The sequence below is a fragment of the Pongo pygmaeus genome, chromosome 19 (assembly GCF_028885625.2).
Source record: "Pongo pygmaeus isolate AG05252 chromosome 19, NHGRI_mPonPyg2-v2.0_pri, whole genome shotgun sequence".
NCBI classification, from domain to species: domain Eukaryota; kingdom Metazoa; phylum Chordata; class Mammalia; order Primates; family Hominidae; genus Pongo; species Pongo pygmaeus.
In genome coordinates, this window is record NC_072392.2 from 35,155,245 (window position 1) to 35,169,834 (window position 14,590).

The 14,590-nt window shown below is 48.8% G+C and overlaps 1 protein-coding gene across 2 annotated transcripts in view; it reads right to left on the reverse strand.

The window, feature by feature from the left end:
- The window catches only part of LOC129016816 (tensin-3-like), a 226,236-nt gene that overhangs the window by 168,153 nt on the left and 43,493 nt on the right, over window positions 1-14,590 (reverse strand). For both annotated transcript variants that reach the window (XM_063656411.1, XM_063656412.1), the window contains exon 4: window positions 3,533-3,571. In XM_063656411.1, coding sequence (XP_063512481.1) covers window positions 3,533-3,571 — 39 coding nt within the window. The remainder of the gene's footprint in view (window positions 1-3,532; window positions 3,572-14,590) is intronic.

The window sequence follows — 14,590 nt, forward strand, 5'->3', positions numbered from 1 at the left end:
TTTCGCTGAGCCCTGCAGTACGGCTTCACAGATGTCCTGGCCCCTGGACTTCCTGTCAGTTGCAGATAGATCTGAGGCTGGGTCTGATTCTGGTTTGATTCTGGTGAGGACTTGGCTAGGGTGAGGACTCAGCTGTGTACTTCCTGCAAGGAGGCTTACAACCCTATGACCCGTGGTCTAACTCCCCTTTTGTGATAGTGCAGGTTACAGAGGACCAGAGCCTAGAGCCAGACAGTCATTTATTAGGAGTTTGGAAAGGGCACTATGTTAACCCTATCACATTTTCAAGGTTTATTAGCTGGAATTCCTCTTTCAATACAACTTTCCCTCTTCCTTTATTTGGAAACTCCAAAGAACAGTTCCCAAAGGTTAAATGCTCTATTGCTTCTCTTTATTTACCAAATCAGAATGAGTTGGTTCCCTAGCATCCCCCAAAGGTAACTAACTAGTGAGTGCTGTGGTGATGACGGTGGTAATGGTGGTGATGATGGTGGTGGTGATGGTGTAAGTAGTACTTTTGAAAGTCTGTTGCATACGTTAGAAAATTACATATGTGTCCAAAGTACAAAGCTAACAGCTATTACAACCTGGATGCAAGCACAGCCTGCCCCTGTGAAGTCCCTCATCTTCCATGACCCCAGGTTCTCTTCAAATTCTATAATTTCTGGAAAGACAGGCCATGGGGCTACCCTGGGGCCTGAGGGCCAGAGGGCCAGAGAGGACGGGATGGGGAGTGCTAGTGGTCATCATGCTGGGAAACGAAGTGTTAGTTAAATAGAGAAAAACTTCCCACTAAAGCAGAAAATACTCATCCAATTAAACATGTTTCTCCTTATTCTTTCTTTACAATTGAGCCTCCAAATATGACAAGGTTTCCAGGAGGACTTTTTTTTAATTTTTTAACAAAAATTGTTTCCTGATACTCTCGGGAAAGTGCACAAAAGAAACTTGTTATGAGTTTCTTGTTATGAGAATGAGACAATTATCACAGCAGCTATGAGGACCAGGAGCCCATGAAGTTTCAGATTTTGAAGCCAACAGTTGCCCTGATGCTGGCAGACTGACACCCAGACTTGAGTCCCCAGCAACACACAGTATGAGTCAAGTTTCTGCCCAAAAAGCTCAAGATGCCTTCAGTGACCTGAGGAAACCGCCATGGCACCTGCTTCTCTAAAACAGGACAATTGAGCCACAGGAGACCACAGATTCATAGCCAAGCAACCCCCATATTTGAAGATAAGAAAACAGGTTAGAAAACAAGGCCATATATAACGGGAGGGGCCTGAGCCTAGACCTTGGCTCCTGGACCAAGTCAGCTCCCTCCCACAGCACGCTGGCTGTCCCGCAAGTGGATGTAGGTTGGAGATGTTGTTGTGTGTGGTTTTCTACATGAGTATCCCTTTTGCAGGTAAAATACACTCAGGTAATATAAATAATGCACCAATCAAATGCCTCCTCTGACCTGGAATCTGTAACGCCTCCTTGTCACATGCCAACTTCTCTCCAACTGCAGACATTTAAAAAAAAAAAAATCAGCACTTTGAGAGGCTGAGGCAGGCAGATCACTTGAGATCAGGAGTTCAAGACCAGCCTGGCTAACACAGTGAAACCCCATCTTTACTAAAAATACAAAAATTAGGCCGGGCATGGTGGCTCACACTTGTAATCCCAGCACTTTAGGAGGCAGGCAGAATTACCTGAGGTCAGGAGTTTGAGACCAGCCTGGCCAACATGATGAAACCCTGTCTCTACTAAAAATACAAAAATCATCCAGGCGTGGTGGCACATGCATATAATCCCAGTTACTCAGCCCCTGGCTCCTGGGGCCTATGACAAGCCTGAGGAAATCAGTCACAAACCGCAGCCTGTCAAAACCAACTACAAACACATGCCCCCAAGTTCCCCCATGCCCCCTACTCCTCCACCCCCTTGTCGGTGGTGAGTGCCACAGAAGGAATGGAGTGAGAGTGGACCACAGGCCTGGGGACACGGCTGAGGCCAGCAAGGACGGCCGGGCAGGCGCCCACCCCGGGTGGCCTCAGCTCTTGATGCTGCAACATGTTTCTCACAGTTTGTCAATATTTTAGGTTTCTGGGTGAGATTTTTTTTTAAAGTTCCTATGACCTCAAATGCATACTTTGCTCTTCCATAAGCAAAGAGACCACACCACACGACAGCATTAAAAGGAGCATAATAAGGGCACCCCACCTGTGGCCAGGCTTCTGTGACAGGCCTGACCCCGTAGTCCCTCTTCTCTCATCTGCAGCTAGGTTAGAGAGCACCTCTATGGCCATCGCATAAAGGAGAAAACCGAGGCTCAGCTGGGCAGGGGCGAGGGCATGGCCCGGCCACTCAAGTGATGAGGTTAGAGAGCCACCCCCACACCCACTGGGTAAAGGAGGAAACCAAGGCTCAGGTGGGCAGGGGGCAAGGGCAAGGCCCAGCCACTGGAGCCAGGATCTGATCTTGACTTCATCAAAGCAGGGAAGCTGCCACACGGGCGCCGCTGGCCGAGCCTAGGGAAGGATGTCCTACTGCACCACAAGATAGAGCCAGTTAGCCAGTTCCATGTCTGGAGGCCACCAGGCTCACAACCCAGAAAGACTGCCAAATCTCCGGCAGAACACCCCAGATTCTGTGTATGGTGAAGCTAGGGGGAGTCAAGGGCAGAAAGCCCTGCCCTACTTGAGAAGTACAGGGAACAACACACCTGACAGATGCCCAGGAGGAACCACAGGGTGCACCTGTTTCCTTACCCCACCGGGGAGGCCCAGACCTGCACACACTTCCCCAGCAGCAAGAGGCAGCTTCCCATTTGCCTCCCAGGGAGTCGCTTCTGACTTGCAGTGAGAGAAGAGGGTCCTGTGTCCTGCTGTCTAGGCACAGTGAGCCTTTCAGTTATCCTGCAAGCTGCTAATAAGCCCTCAGAAACAAAGCTTCACCCACTCAGCTCCAAAGGGTGGAAGCAAAGAAAACACCAGGAGGTACCACGACCTTCCGAGGAGCTGCATTTGAAAAGCAGACAGCAATTTAAATTTGCCTAATCACAAGCCAAAGAGAAAGTGCTATTGTGTTTACCTTCAATCTGATTTGAACACACACACACCCCCAGTATTTGTCAGAGCTGGATGTCAGTCTACAAACCACTGCACTACATTGTCCACAGCCACCTGACGACCCAGGCACCCTCACTGTCCAGGTTTTTATCACTAAGACAACAGACTTGTGCTGTCTTCACTTTATAGCCAAGGAAAGTCGGCTCAGGGAGATTCGCCCCGAAGGTAACTATTACTGATAGAAAGGCAGCTCCCGCAAAGGCGCAGCGGATCCTCTTCTCTAAAAAACCATGCAAATGGCCAGTGCAGCATGGTCAAAGGTCCTCAGAGAGAGCCTTGTGAATGAAAGCTACGGGTCAAAGGGAGGGCATGGATCTTAGAGGAAGCTAAAAGATCCCCAAAGAGGGCGCAGCTTCAAGAAAGGACTTAGTCCCACAGGATGGAACAATGGAGCCAAAGAAATGCAAAGGGCTTACCTGTTCCAGTTGGACTTGCACACCGCAGGGAATCACCACCTTTCAAAGAGAGAAGAAACAGATAAGCAAATGGATTCTCCAGGAAAAAATTAGCATAATAATCAAGCCAGGCTCCCAAAGGCATGAAACTGTCTCTAACCTCACTCTGGCCACAAAGCTGTAGCAGATCAAGACTGACAAGATTTAGGGTTAAGAGAGTCCAGAGTTTTGTTCACTTTTGGAAAGTCCCTGTCCTTTTTGCTAATGTCATGGAAACCATGGGGCCTCCCCTTCCAGAAAAATGCAAATCACGCATAGATACAAAATTTAGCCCCCACTTTCACAAAGAACTGGTAGACCTCAAGGATGGAAACCTCTGAGTCGGTCTGTGCTTGGGGAGCTTGGGAGCAGGGCCCAGGGAAGGAGGTGGAAGGCTCTGCCTGGTGGTCTTCAAGCCCCCACTCCTCCCATCCTCACCCAGGGGCATGCATTCTCTACACAAGGGGCCACCTTTTCTAGAACTATTTCTACAAGTAGAACTGAAGAGTCTGAATGTGGCAATGTCAACGTGGTTATTCCATTCCGCACAAGAGACGGGGAGAGGAGACTTTGACTCCACCATAGTCTCTGAAGACCGAGAGCTCCCTGGGAAAGACAAAGAAAGTAACGAAGGCGAGGCGGTTCAAACACAGTCAGGAGAGGCAGTTAGTAACAGGCACAGGGAGCCACCAGTCCTGCAGGGCAAAGACCTCACCTTGGGCAGGATCTCCACCACTTACTAGCCACAAGACCTTGGCCTTTAATCTCTCTGTGCCTCAGTTTCCACATCTGAAAACTGCAGGTAACAACAGTGCCTTCCAGGCAGGGTCACGGTGAGAATTAAGAGATGGCACGTGAGGAGCTCAGAAGAGTGGCACAGGTCAAGGGCTAAGGGAGCCAGACAGGCATTGCGCTGCTCTGGGGGGCCGCTCAGGAGCCAGGCGCCAGCAAACAGGATTCAGTTCCTGGTGAGTGACCTCACTCCTTAGCTTTCTTCTGGCACTACCCCCTCCAGATCCCTGGCACCTGCCTTCTCATAGAGTTGTCTGAAAATGTGCAAAGGAAGGAGAATCGTAGAGAATCTCAGAGATCTGACTAATTGTACTTGTGGTTTGGGGTGGGCGGCGGCGTTACCTTGGCCCTTACCAGGACAACTATTTATAGCCTCTTGCTTATCTTACGCAGTCCAGTCCTCAGGGAGTATGTGACACATGGCCGTTCCTGTGTCTGGGACACATCATTACTCCACCATGGCTCTGACTCAGACGGATGTCTGGGGCAGGGATCCTCTCTCAGGGCCCCTTTAAAGTTTGATGAATGGATGAGAGAATAAGTAAACAAATAAATGTAAAGCAAAACAAAACAAAAACGGCTTTGGAAACAGAAGGAGTCACAGACAAAACCTTACAGGATGGTGGAAACAGCCGGACAAGGAGACCCCATGGTTAACAGAGCGGTGTGACTTATCTCCGCCCGAGCACGGTATCTACTCAATGCACACATGCATCTTGTTGCCTCACTCCACATGTGACATGCAGGCAAGAAATGTGCGAAGAATCAGGGCCCCTGCCTTTCAAACTCACTACCAGCATTCCTGCAATGGCATGTCAAGCATGACGAAAAAAAAATGAGCTATGAAGGCAGGAAAACAAAAAGAGGAAACTTAAATGCATATTACTAAGTGAAAGAAGCCACTCTGAAAAGGTCACATACTGTATGATTTCAACTCTGTGACATTCTGGAAAAGGCAAAACTATGGGACAGTGAAAAGGTCAGTGAAAGCCAGGGATTAGGAGGGAGAGAGGAACAGGCAGAGCACAGAGACTCTTTAGGGTCATGAAGCTATTCTGCTTGATACTATAAGGATGGACGCATGTCATTCTGCATTTGTCTAAACCCACAGAATGTACAACACCAGGAGAGAATCCTAATGTAAACCAAGGGCTCTGGTTACTAAGACTGTATCAATATTGGCTAATCAAGTGCAACAAATGTACCGCAGGAATGGAAAATGTTTATATATGAAGAGGAAGAAGAGTGTGTCCAATTTTTTTTTTTTTTTTTTTTTTTTGAGACGAAGTCTCACTCTGTCACCCAGGCTAGAGTATAGTCGCGCCGTCTTGGCTCACTGCAAGCTCCGCCTCCCGGGTTCATGCCATTCTCCCGCCTCAGCCTCTCGAGTAGCTGGGACTACAGGCGCCCGCCACCACGCCTGGCTAATTTTTTGTATTTTTAGTAGAGATGGGGTTTCACTGTGTGAGCCAGGATGGTCTCGATCTCCTGACCTCATGATCCACCCGCCTCGGCCTCCCAAAGTACTAGGATTACAGGTGTGAGCCACCACGCCGGGCCTGAGTGTGTCCAATTTTTGTATAAATCTAAAACTGTCTTAAAAATGGAGTCTATAATACGTTTTTTAAATTCACTGTCTGGAAGCACACATTTGTTGAGACAATGAAAAGAAAAGCCCTGTGCAATGTCAGAAACCTGAGTTTTAAAGATGGCAGCCACTTAAGGATTTGGTCCAGAAGCCAGGTCTGTGTGTTCCCACATCCCTCTGTGGCCAGATGGGGTGCAATAACTGCCCACCACCTGGCTTGGCCCCAGGGTGTCCTACAGAAAAGGAGAGGTGAGCTCTGTAAGCCGTGACTGCCCGAATCCCATCTCGCCCCAGACCATCCACGGCTTATATGGCTAACGGGCTCGCCCGATAAGTTGGCACGCCCAATCTTGTCGAACTCCATCCATCACTTGTCCCGCACATTTTCACTGACAGCCTTCTCCTGCCAGGACTTCACTTGGAAATGAAGCAGACTGGTCCCCAACCCCACAGAGCTTATGGCTCACGTAATAGAAACTGCATAAAATGAATCATTTTTAAGAAAGCGAGCTGGGGAACAGTGGGGAGTGAGCAGCTCCCAGGTTCTGCAGAGCAAATGGCAGGCAGCCTGGCCCTGAGCCTCCACATTCACATCCTACTGAACTTGCTTCTCTCTTCCAAGAGAATCGGTCACAGGCCCTACTGTCTGAAAATGCAGACAAAAATGTCTCAGGAAAGACCTTTTGTGGGAGTGGATTTGCAAATAAAAATGCACATGGAGCACCAACCAGAGAAAAAGGGACATTCTAGAGGCAAAGAGTCACTTGTTGATAAAGAGAAAACTCATCATTTATATAAGTACAAACATCTTATTTAGTAAAAACCATGACCAAGTGAACACAGAGGGCACTTGTTCCTTCAACGTGGCTAAAACCAGATTCCAGGACAGGAAGTCCCTGAAAAGAGACTGTATTTCTGTCACACTTTTCCTCCCTTATACTAAGGCAGGTAAGCTGACCACAGACAGAACCACAGGATGAGGCGGCCAGGCTAGGGATGCTCACACCGGCCTGCTCAGCACCAAGGAACCTATGGGGACTGTGCGACGGTGCGATCAGCTGCATTTGCTGGACAGTCAGGTGTCACTTGCAGTTCTTCGGCCTTAGCAGAAGCAGAAGCACAGTGCTTCCGTGCACAGAGCTGCATCCCTGCCAGAGCGCACACAGCTCTCCACTGATCTACAGGCTGCTCTGCCTCCCATGCATCAGGAGGGTATCTCCTGTGGATGGAGCCAGGTAAGGGAGTGAGGCACACCTGCTTGCTCTCCTCACCTCAAACTCCAGCTCTGATCACATATTCCCCGGCACTGTGGGGTTCTTTCACTGTTTTCACTGGACAGAGGGAAGCACTGTGGGTTGGGGCCAACTCCAGGTGGGCTTGGCCTTCCTCGGCACGAAGAAGCTGACACTTCTTTAACACTTATGTTCTTCACATGCCAGTCTGACTTACAGAGAGAGCAGCCACCCAACGCTGCAGGGCTGGGAGGGTCCCGGTGCACTGCATCCCCTGAGACTGTCCTGCAGACACCAACCAGAAGCCTCTGAGCTGCGCCTGGCCCCATCAGTGCACAGCCAGCATGGCTGGGATGTGTGCGGTGGCATGGCCAGGAGTCTAGATGGGCACCCACTGGCCTTGCGCTTTGCCTGCTCTGTAACATGATGCTAAGTGAGCTGCAGGGGTGTGAGAGGATGAGACAAAAACCAGGCAGCGTTCCCTGTATCAAGGCACACTCCTGGGGAGGCCCACGGCTCATCCAATGTGTGGACTCGAATCAGCTGGATAAAAACGGAACAGTGCCCTGTCTGCAGGTCCTTCTCTGTAGCCCTCACAATAAGGCCAGCAAGCCCCCACTCTGTGTATGTGAAGCTGCATCTCAGAGAGGGCCAGGCCAGCCATGGGAACTCTCACAGAGACGACGCCAACTGGTGCCCCAGCTCCAGGCTCCTCTCCTGATAGGAGCTGCACCCTCTCTCATAATGAGCAGCTCCCTCAGGGGTTAGGGTGACAAGAGGTGACAACAGTGAGACAAGGAAGGGGGCAGAGCAGCTCCCGTTAGCAGCTACTGAAGGCTGGAGAGAAGGCAGTGGGTCATGGGCTGTGGGCCAAAAGCCATGGGCTGTGGCATCCCCGGGATCCGTCCCTCCCCTGGTGGAGGCGAGGGCCCCTCTGAGAAGCCTGTTTGGGAGCCTCTTTATTGCCTTCTTTCAGCTATCCTGGGATCCTAATCTACTGTTCCTAAGGAAACCACAAACACACACTGCTGTGCCTGCCCCACACCTGGCTACGTGGGTGCCTGGGTACGCTGGCATCAATAACCTTGTCTCCAAGCCAGCAGGTCCACAGGAGAGAGGGGCAGAGGGACAAGGGCTTGCCACCAAGTCATGACTGTGTCCTTGGGAATGTGAGTGTGTGAGTGAGCATATGTGTGAATGTGGGTGAGTGTGAGTGTGGGTGTGTGAGTGTGGGTGAGTGTGGGTGTGTGAGTGTGGGTGTGTGAGTGTGGGTGTGTTGGTGAGTGTGGGTGACTGTGTGTGTGAGAGTGACTATATGTGGTGGTGTCTGTGTTTGACTAGGTATATTTTGCTGTGGATATCTGCAAATGTATTCTTTTGTGTGAATGTGTTTAAGTTTGAGAATGTTGTGAGTTTGCATATGAGTGGGTGAGTCAGTGGTTATGTGCATGGGAGTGTAAAAGTGGGGGTGTGAGCGTGTGTGCTTGTGAGAAAAGGGGGAGTGTGAGTGTGTGTGCTTGTGAGAATGTATGAATGTGCATGTTTGAAACTGAGTTTTGTTAAGTGTGTCTGCGTGTGTTTCTATGTATACCCTGCCTCATGTGAGTGTATCGATGTGAGAGCGTGTCTGTGTGTGTCTCCGTGTGTGAGTGTATATACCTGTATGTGTCCCTGTGTGTTTGTGTGTGTGCACACACAACAAAGCTTAGCCCTGCAGTTCCATCCCCCAAGGTGAATGAAAGCACTTCAGCTAACAAGCACATTCTGCCTTAGAAAGTGCTTTCACCCAAGGTGTACCGGCCCGGCCACCATTACCCCCAGTGCTGACAGACACAGGGCTTGGGTGCAGATCTTCCTCAGTAAGGATTGAGATCAACTCTTCAAACCTGAACCAATCCCTCTCTGCTTACTTCTGGGAGATCCAAGTCCTGGGAGAAATAAAGGACAACTCAGTTCTCCTCGTGCTTGACAGACATTGCTTTCCTTTTGATGAACACAATAAAACTCCAAACTCAGCTTTTATTATTGTTTCTTATTAAATTTCGCTTTGTAAACAGCCATATGGAAAGTGACATTTTTCCATCAGTTTCTCTAAAATCCTGTGGGTATAACTGATGCACTACATATTCTATAAACATGCATATTCTGTATAAAGAGAATAAACGTAAATTTCAATTCTATCTTTTCCAAATCATCAAAAATTCCAGTCATGGTGGGTCACGTGAATCAGCTTCCTAGAACCTCACAGAAACATGAAGTAAGGACTGAAGAGAGGCCGGGCACAGTGGCTCAAGCCTGTAATCCCAGCACTTTGGGAAGCCCAGATGGGCAGATCACCTGAGGTCAGGAGCTCGAGACCAGCCTAGTCAAAAAGGCAAAACCCCGTCTCTACTAAAAATACAAAACTTAGCAGGGCATGGTGGCGCGTGCCTGTAATCCCAGCTACTCGGGAGGCTGAGGCAGGAGAATTACTTGAACCTGGGAGGTTGCAGTGAGCTGGGATCGTGCCACTGCACACCAGCCTGGGCAACAGAGCAAGATTCTGTCTCAAAAGAAAAAAAAAAAAAAAGAACCGAAGCGAGCACCCTCAAGTATCAAGCATGCTTTTACACATCCGGCAGCTACAGGGAAAGCCCGGATGCTTGGCTTCTCTAACCGTTTCTTCCTGCTAGTTCTCCAGATCATTCTGCCCACATGTGAAGTCTCTACTCTACTCTGGTAACAAGCAGGCCTGGACAAACCTTGTTGATGTCAGGATTCTGGAGGGGAGAATCAGCCCAACACTACCAACTCACAGCAATGAAATGCGTTCCACAAATGCACACACACCACACACCACCGAATGCCAATCCTTGGGCCAGCATTCAGGTGCAAAACAAGTGGAAACTGAGTAGAGACAAACGGGCCAGCCACTGACCTTGCCAAACCTTGCAGACAAGGGAGAAAGCAATTCACTGAGTTAAGCCAAGTACAGAGACATCACCTTATGCACAAGTTCTATCATACATAAAATTACTTTAATCATAATAGTTTTAACGCTAAGATAAGTTGCAAAGACTCAGAAATGAAGTTTACTTTTATTTTATCTTTACAAAAACAATTCTTTTTAAAGAAACTTCGTGATGACGCCAAGATGGCAGTACTTTCTTTCCTAAGTCATGAAAACAGTCAGAGGTAACCTACCTCTGAGGCCCTGAACTAGCCAGGGAAAAACAGATACGGACGCCAAATATTTGCTGACCACCAGGACCTTACGATACAATTGGGGGTTGGGACTCTTCTCTAATCTCTACACGGAGTAGCAGCCTGGTTGCAAGGAGGGTGGAGCTTTTACGAAGGACCACTTCTATTATACCACAGCTTTGACTTCTTACATTGTATGTTACTGATCGATAAAATAGCAAGATCTATAATTCACCCATTAGTTAAGATTGAAAAAGGATACACTGTTCATGTGTTTGTATTACCATTATTATCATTTATTATAAGGGCAAGGTAAGGAGAATAATCACAGAAGGAAAGTCCCCTCATTCCCAGTGCTGACACTGACCAAAGTATTTATCTGCTTAAATAACCAACAGTCTTAGCTTGAGTGAGGGGCGGCTGCCGTAACAACATACCACAGAATGGGCAGCTGACACCACAGCCGTTTATCCTCCCATAGTCCTGGAGGCTAGGAGGCTGAGATGAAGATGTGGGCAGGGTGGTTCCTCCTGAGGCCTCTCTCCCGGGCCTGCAGATGGCCACCTTCTCCCAGTGTCCTCACGTGGCCATTCCTTGTGTGTGTCTGTGTCCCAGTCTTTCTAAGGACACCAGTCATACTGGATTAGGCCCACCCTAATGACCCTATTTTAACCTAATTACCTCTTTAAAGACCTTATCTCCAAATCCTGCCACATTCTGGGGTCCTGGGGATTTGGACTTCAACATTTGAATTTGCGGGAACAAAATGCAACCCCCCAGCACTAACAAAGGTCTGATAGGACGGGTGGAGACGTCAGGTCGACACAGAACGTTCTGGGCACACCGATAGGAGCTGGGTCCCCCAGGTGAGGCCGGGGGCTCCTGACATGCCAAAGGTGGCCTTACTCATCATTCAAGCCTGCTCTTCCAATGGTGCCTGGGGACAGGGGGCTACGTAGAGGGTTGAAGAGAGGCCCAGGGTCAGACTTTCAACACAAGCCTGCAAACAACAGCAGATCTATACAAAGAATGGCAGTACAAAATGAGGACATTTGAGACTTTATTAACTTTCTTTGCTGCCTTCAAGAGCTCGCCCTAACTTTGCTTCTGTGTCTCCTTTGTCAGGCTTGACCCTGGAATCCCTAATTAGGTTCACATTCCTCAGGAAGCTCTGTTATCCCACTAAGCGTAAAAGCCCAATTTAGTCTGCTCTAATCCCCATGAGAAAACACCCGCCCGGCAGACGCAATTAAACCTTCTCAGCCTGTGGGCTGAGAACGGGACAGGAGCGGAAGAGAAAGAGAAGGAAAATTCCCAGAATCAGGTCATTATATTTTTCCTTACAGTTAACAAGCAGCTAGTGAAGATCATGTCTGTGGCATAGTAAAACAAAAAAAGAAAGGCTCAGGCTTTCCCAGTCCTTGATCTTGGCTTGGTCTCGGCTCTCCTCACCTCTGGGGGCCTCAGTTTCCCCTTTCAATCCAACTCTATGGAATCTAATAATTTTTAGACAAAAGAGTTGTGCCCCTATCCCAGATGGGCTTAGCTGAACCTATTGGAACCTTCTTTTTCATTCTTTACTTAGGCTGTGTAGCTGTTTGACATTGGCTACCTTTACCCAGTTGAGGCCTATGGCCCACAACGCAGGGCCAGGCCTTCCCTGGCCTCAGGCAAACAAGTTACCACTGGTAGGGAATATAATAGATTTAAAGCAAAAGCATAGTATCCTGTATCCATTATGTCACCATTATTTGTCTCAGATCAGAAATCAAATGTGAACCTCTTGTTGGAACAATGTCCAGAGGATTCTCGAAGTGGCTGAAAAGCACTTTCAGGATCCCTTGCGTGCTGTATACACGAGTCCCAGCAAAGGGCACAGGACAGGATCGCTCAAGGGCCCAAACACCTGCCTGCAGTGAGTCTGTCTTACAAGACCAGGGCTGAGCAGGGAGGCCAAGCGTCTCATGGTGCAGCTGAGGTCTGCAGAAGCAGAATCGGGGTCCACAGACCCCTGAAGGCCAACACTTACCACAGTCCTACGCCTTAACTTTTTAAAAAGAGAAAGAGGACATCTGGTGATTGATAACATGCTAATGGCTTGCAAAAAAAACAAGAAGAAAAATCATAAATCATAAATCCAACCTAATTGCAGAAAGATTAAAAGGCAGTATTGAGTTGTTGAATGGTCTTTTTATTAGAGCATTATAATGCCAAGGACCAAGATTTAACTGCATCAACATTACTGGATCCACTTCCACAAGGAAAATCCAGGTCCCAACTCATGTACTCCTCACTAGCTACATCTGATCAGCCTATAATTCTCACTGGCCACCTATAATTAATAATAAAGTAATAAAGTACTGACACTGACATTTGTGAGTAATTTACATTTTAATTCATCAGAAGAGATTGATGATTACCTCTACAATAACATCCCTGCATGCTATTGCCTGAGTAAGTTTAGTAGGTTGTGTTTTCAAAGATGGTGGCATCACACAGGGTCTTCTGTAAAGGAACTCTGCCATTCCCCCATCAAGAGGTAGAGTCTGTCCCTGTTCCTCTTGAGTCTGGGCTCGTCCTGGGTTTGCCCTGTGGCCTGCTGTGAGTGGTGGAATATGGTAGAACTCTGAAGCCTGGCCTTAGACAGCTGCAGTTGCCGCCTTCGCCCGGAGCATCCCATTCTTGGGCCCAGCCCCCATAATGAAGGGAAGCCTGAAGAGCCGCACGGAGACACCTACAAGGGGGCACCGAGGTGTCCAGTGCCAATCGTTGGAAATGGGCATGAGGGCATTTGTGACCTTCTGGCCACCCCTGTCCCCCTGTCAGCACCACATGAAGCAAGCACTGTCCAGCCAGCTCACAAATCCATCACAGCTTGTTGGTTTCAGCCACTGAGTGTACAGGGGATTTCTTAGGCAACAACAGGGAACAGAAATAGTGTGCCCAGCAATGCGCACATCCCCAGCATGCCCAGATGAGTGTGTTGGGCACCAGAATGCCATCCTTCAGTGCTGTGTGTCAGGAAGTGGAGGAAAGGGGCTCAAAATCAGCACTTGAAAAAGCCAACAGCAGCAATGAGGCCATGAGCTGTCACAGATGGGGAGATTTCAGCCACCGATGGTGGGAGCAAGAGGCTGACAGAGCGCGGCTGTGGCTTCAGCACGAGGCGGGCAGACATGACCCAGGACACCAGCCAGTGGGCGGAGAGGCAGAGGGGCAGCTTCTCGTCCATCGACACTGTGATTCACCAAAAAACGCATCACGCTGAACATGCACGGTATGTGGTGTTCTTGAATGTAAGCTTCGGGTTTAAACAAACATGTATTTTAAACCATATATATACTGTTTCAAGCCCCAGAGTGACTGGACAGAGCTGAAAAAGCTCTGTCTTTGCATCCAGAGACTGAAATTAGGGCACGACCTCCGCTTCTCCCAGCTGGCTCTGATGAATTTACGGAGACTGTCCTCTGTGAACTCAATTTTCCTCCTCATCTGTGAAATAGGGATAATACGACGTCGTGGGGTGGATGTGAACCTCAAGCTCATAGCAAAGTCTTGACAGTGGGACTATATCAAATATACACTGTCAGATTGGAGTGAGGGTGAAAGGGACCCCACGGCCTTTCAAAGACAGCAGCATAGTGACTGAAGGCCATCTCAGACCACACATAGTGACCGAAGGCCATCTCGGCCATACAGACTTTGCCTCTCTCCTGACACACAAACTCCATATTGTTCAGACTAGGCATTTCCTGGACAGTTTTCTGATGATGAAGCTGCAGCAATGATACTGATTCATGATAATACTTAACCAGGGGCAAAACAGACATGTCCCTCGCCCCACCCTGTTCACCTGAAGGAAGGCAGGAAGGAACCAGTGCCCAAGACCATAGGCCTGACTGGGACGGTGAAACCCGAGAGTCATGTCCTACAGAGATGGCCCCGGGTTCATGTTGATGTGTGCATGGCCCCATCAATCACAGCCAGTTCTGAGAGCGATCCTACAGGCTCCTGGAAGGACGGGTCCGGATGCCATGCCTGACACCATGAACATTCTAAAACACTCAACTGGTAGTCTAAGCAAATGAAGGAACGCTTTTTGATTTTGCTTTGATTTATTCATGTTTAACATACAAGTTAAAATACCTGACTCTGAAGAAGCTGTATGAGCCTACTGAATGGGGACCTTAATTATTGGCACCAGAACTGGCTCCCTTTCCAACTGTGTGCCAGTGACTCCTAATC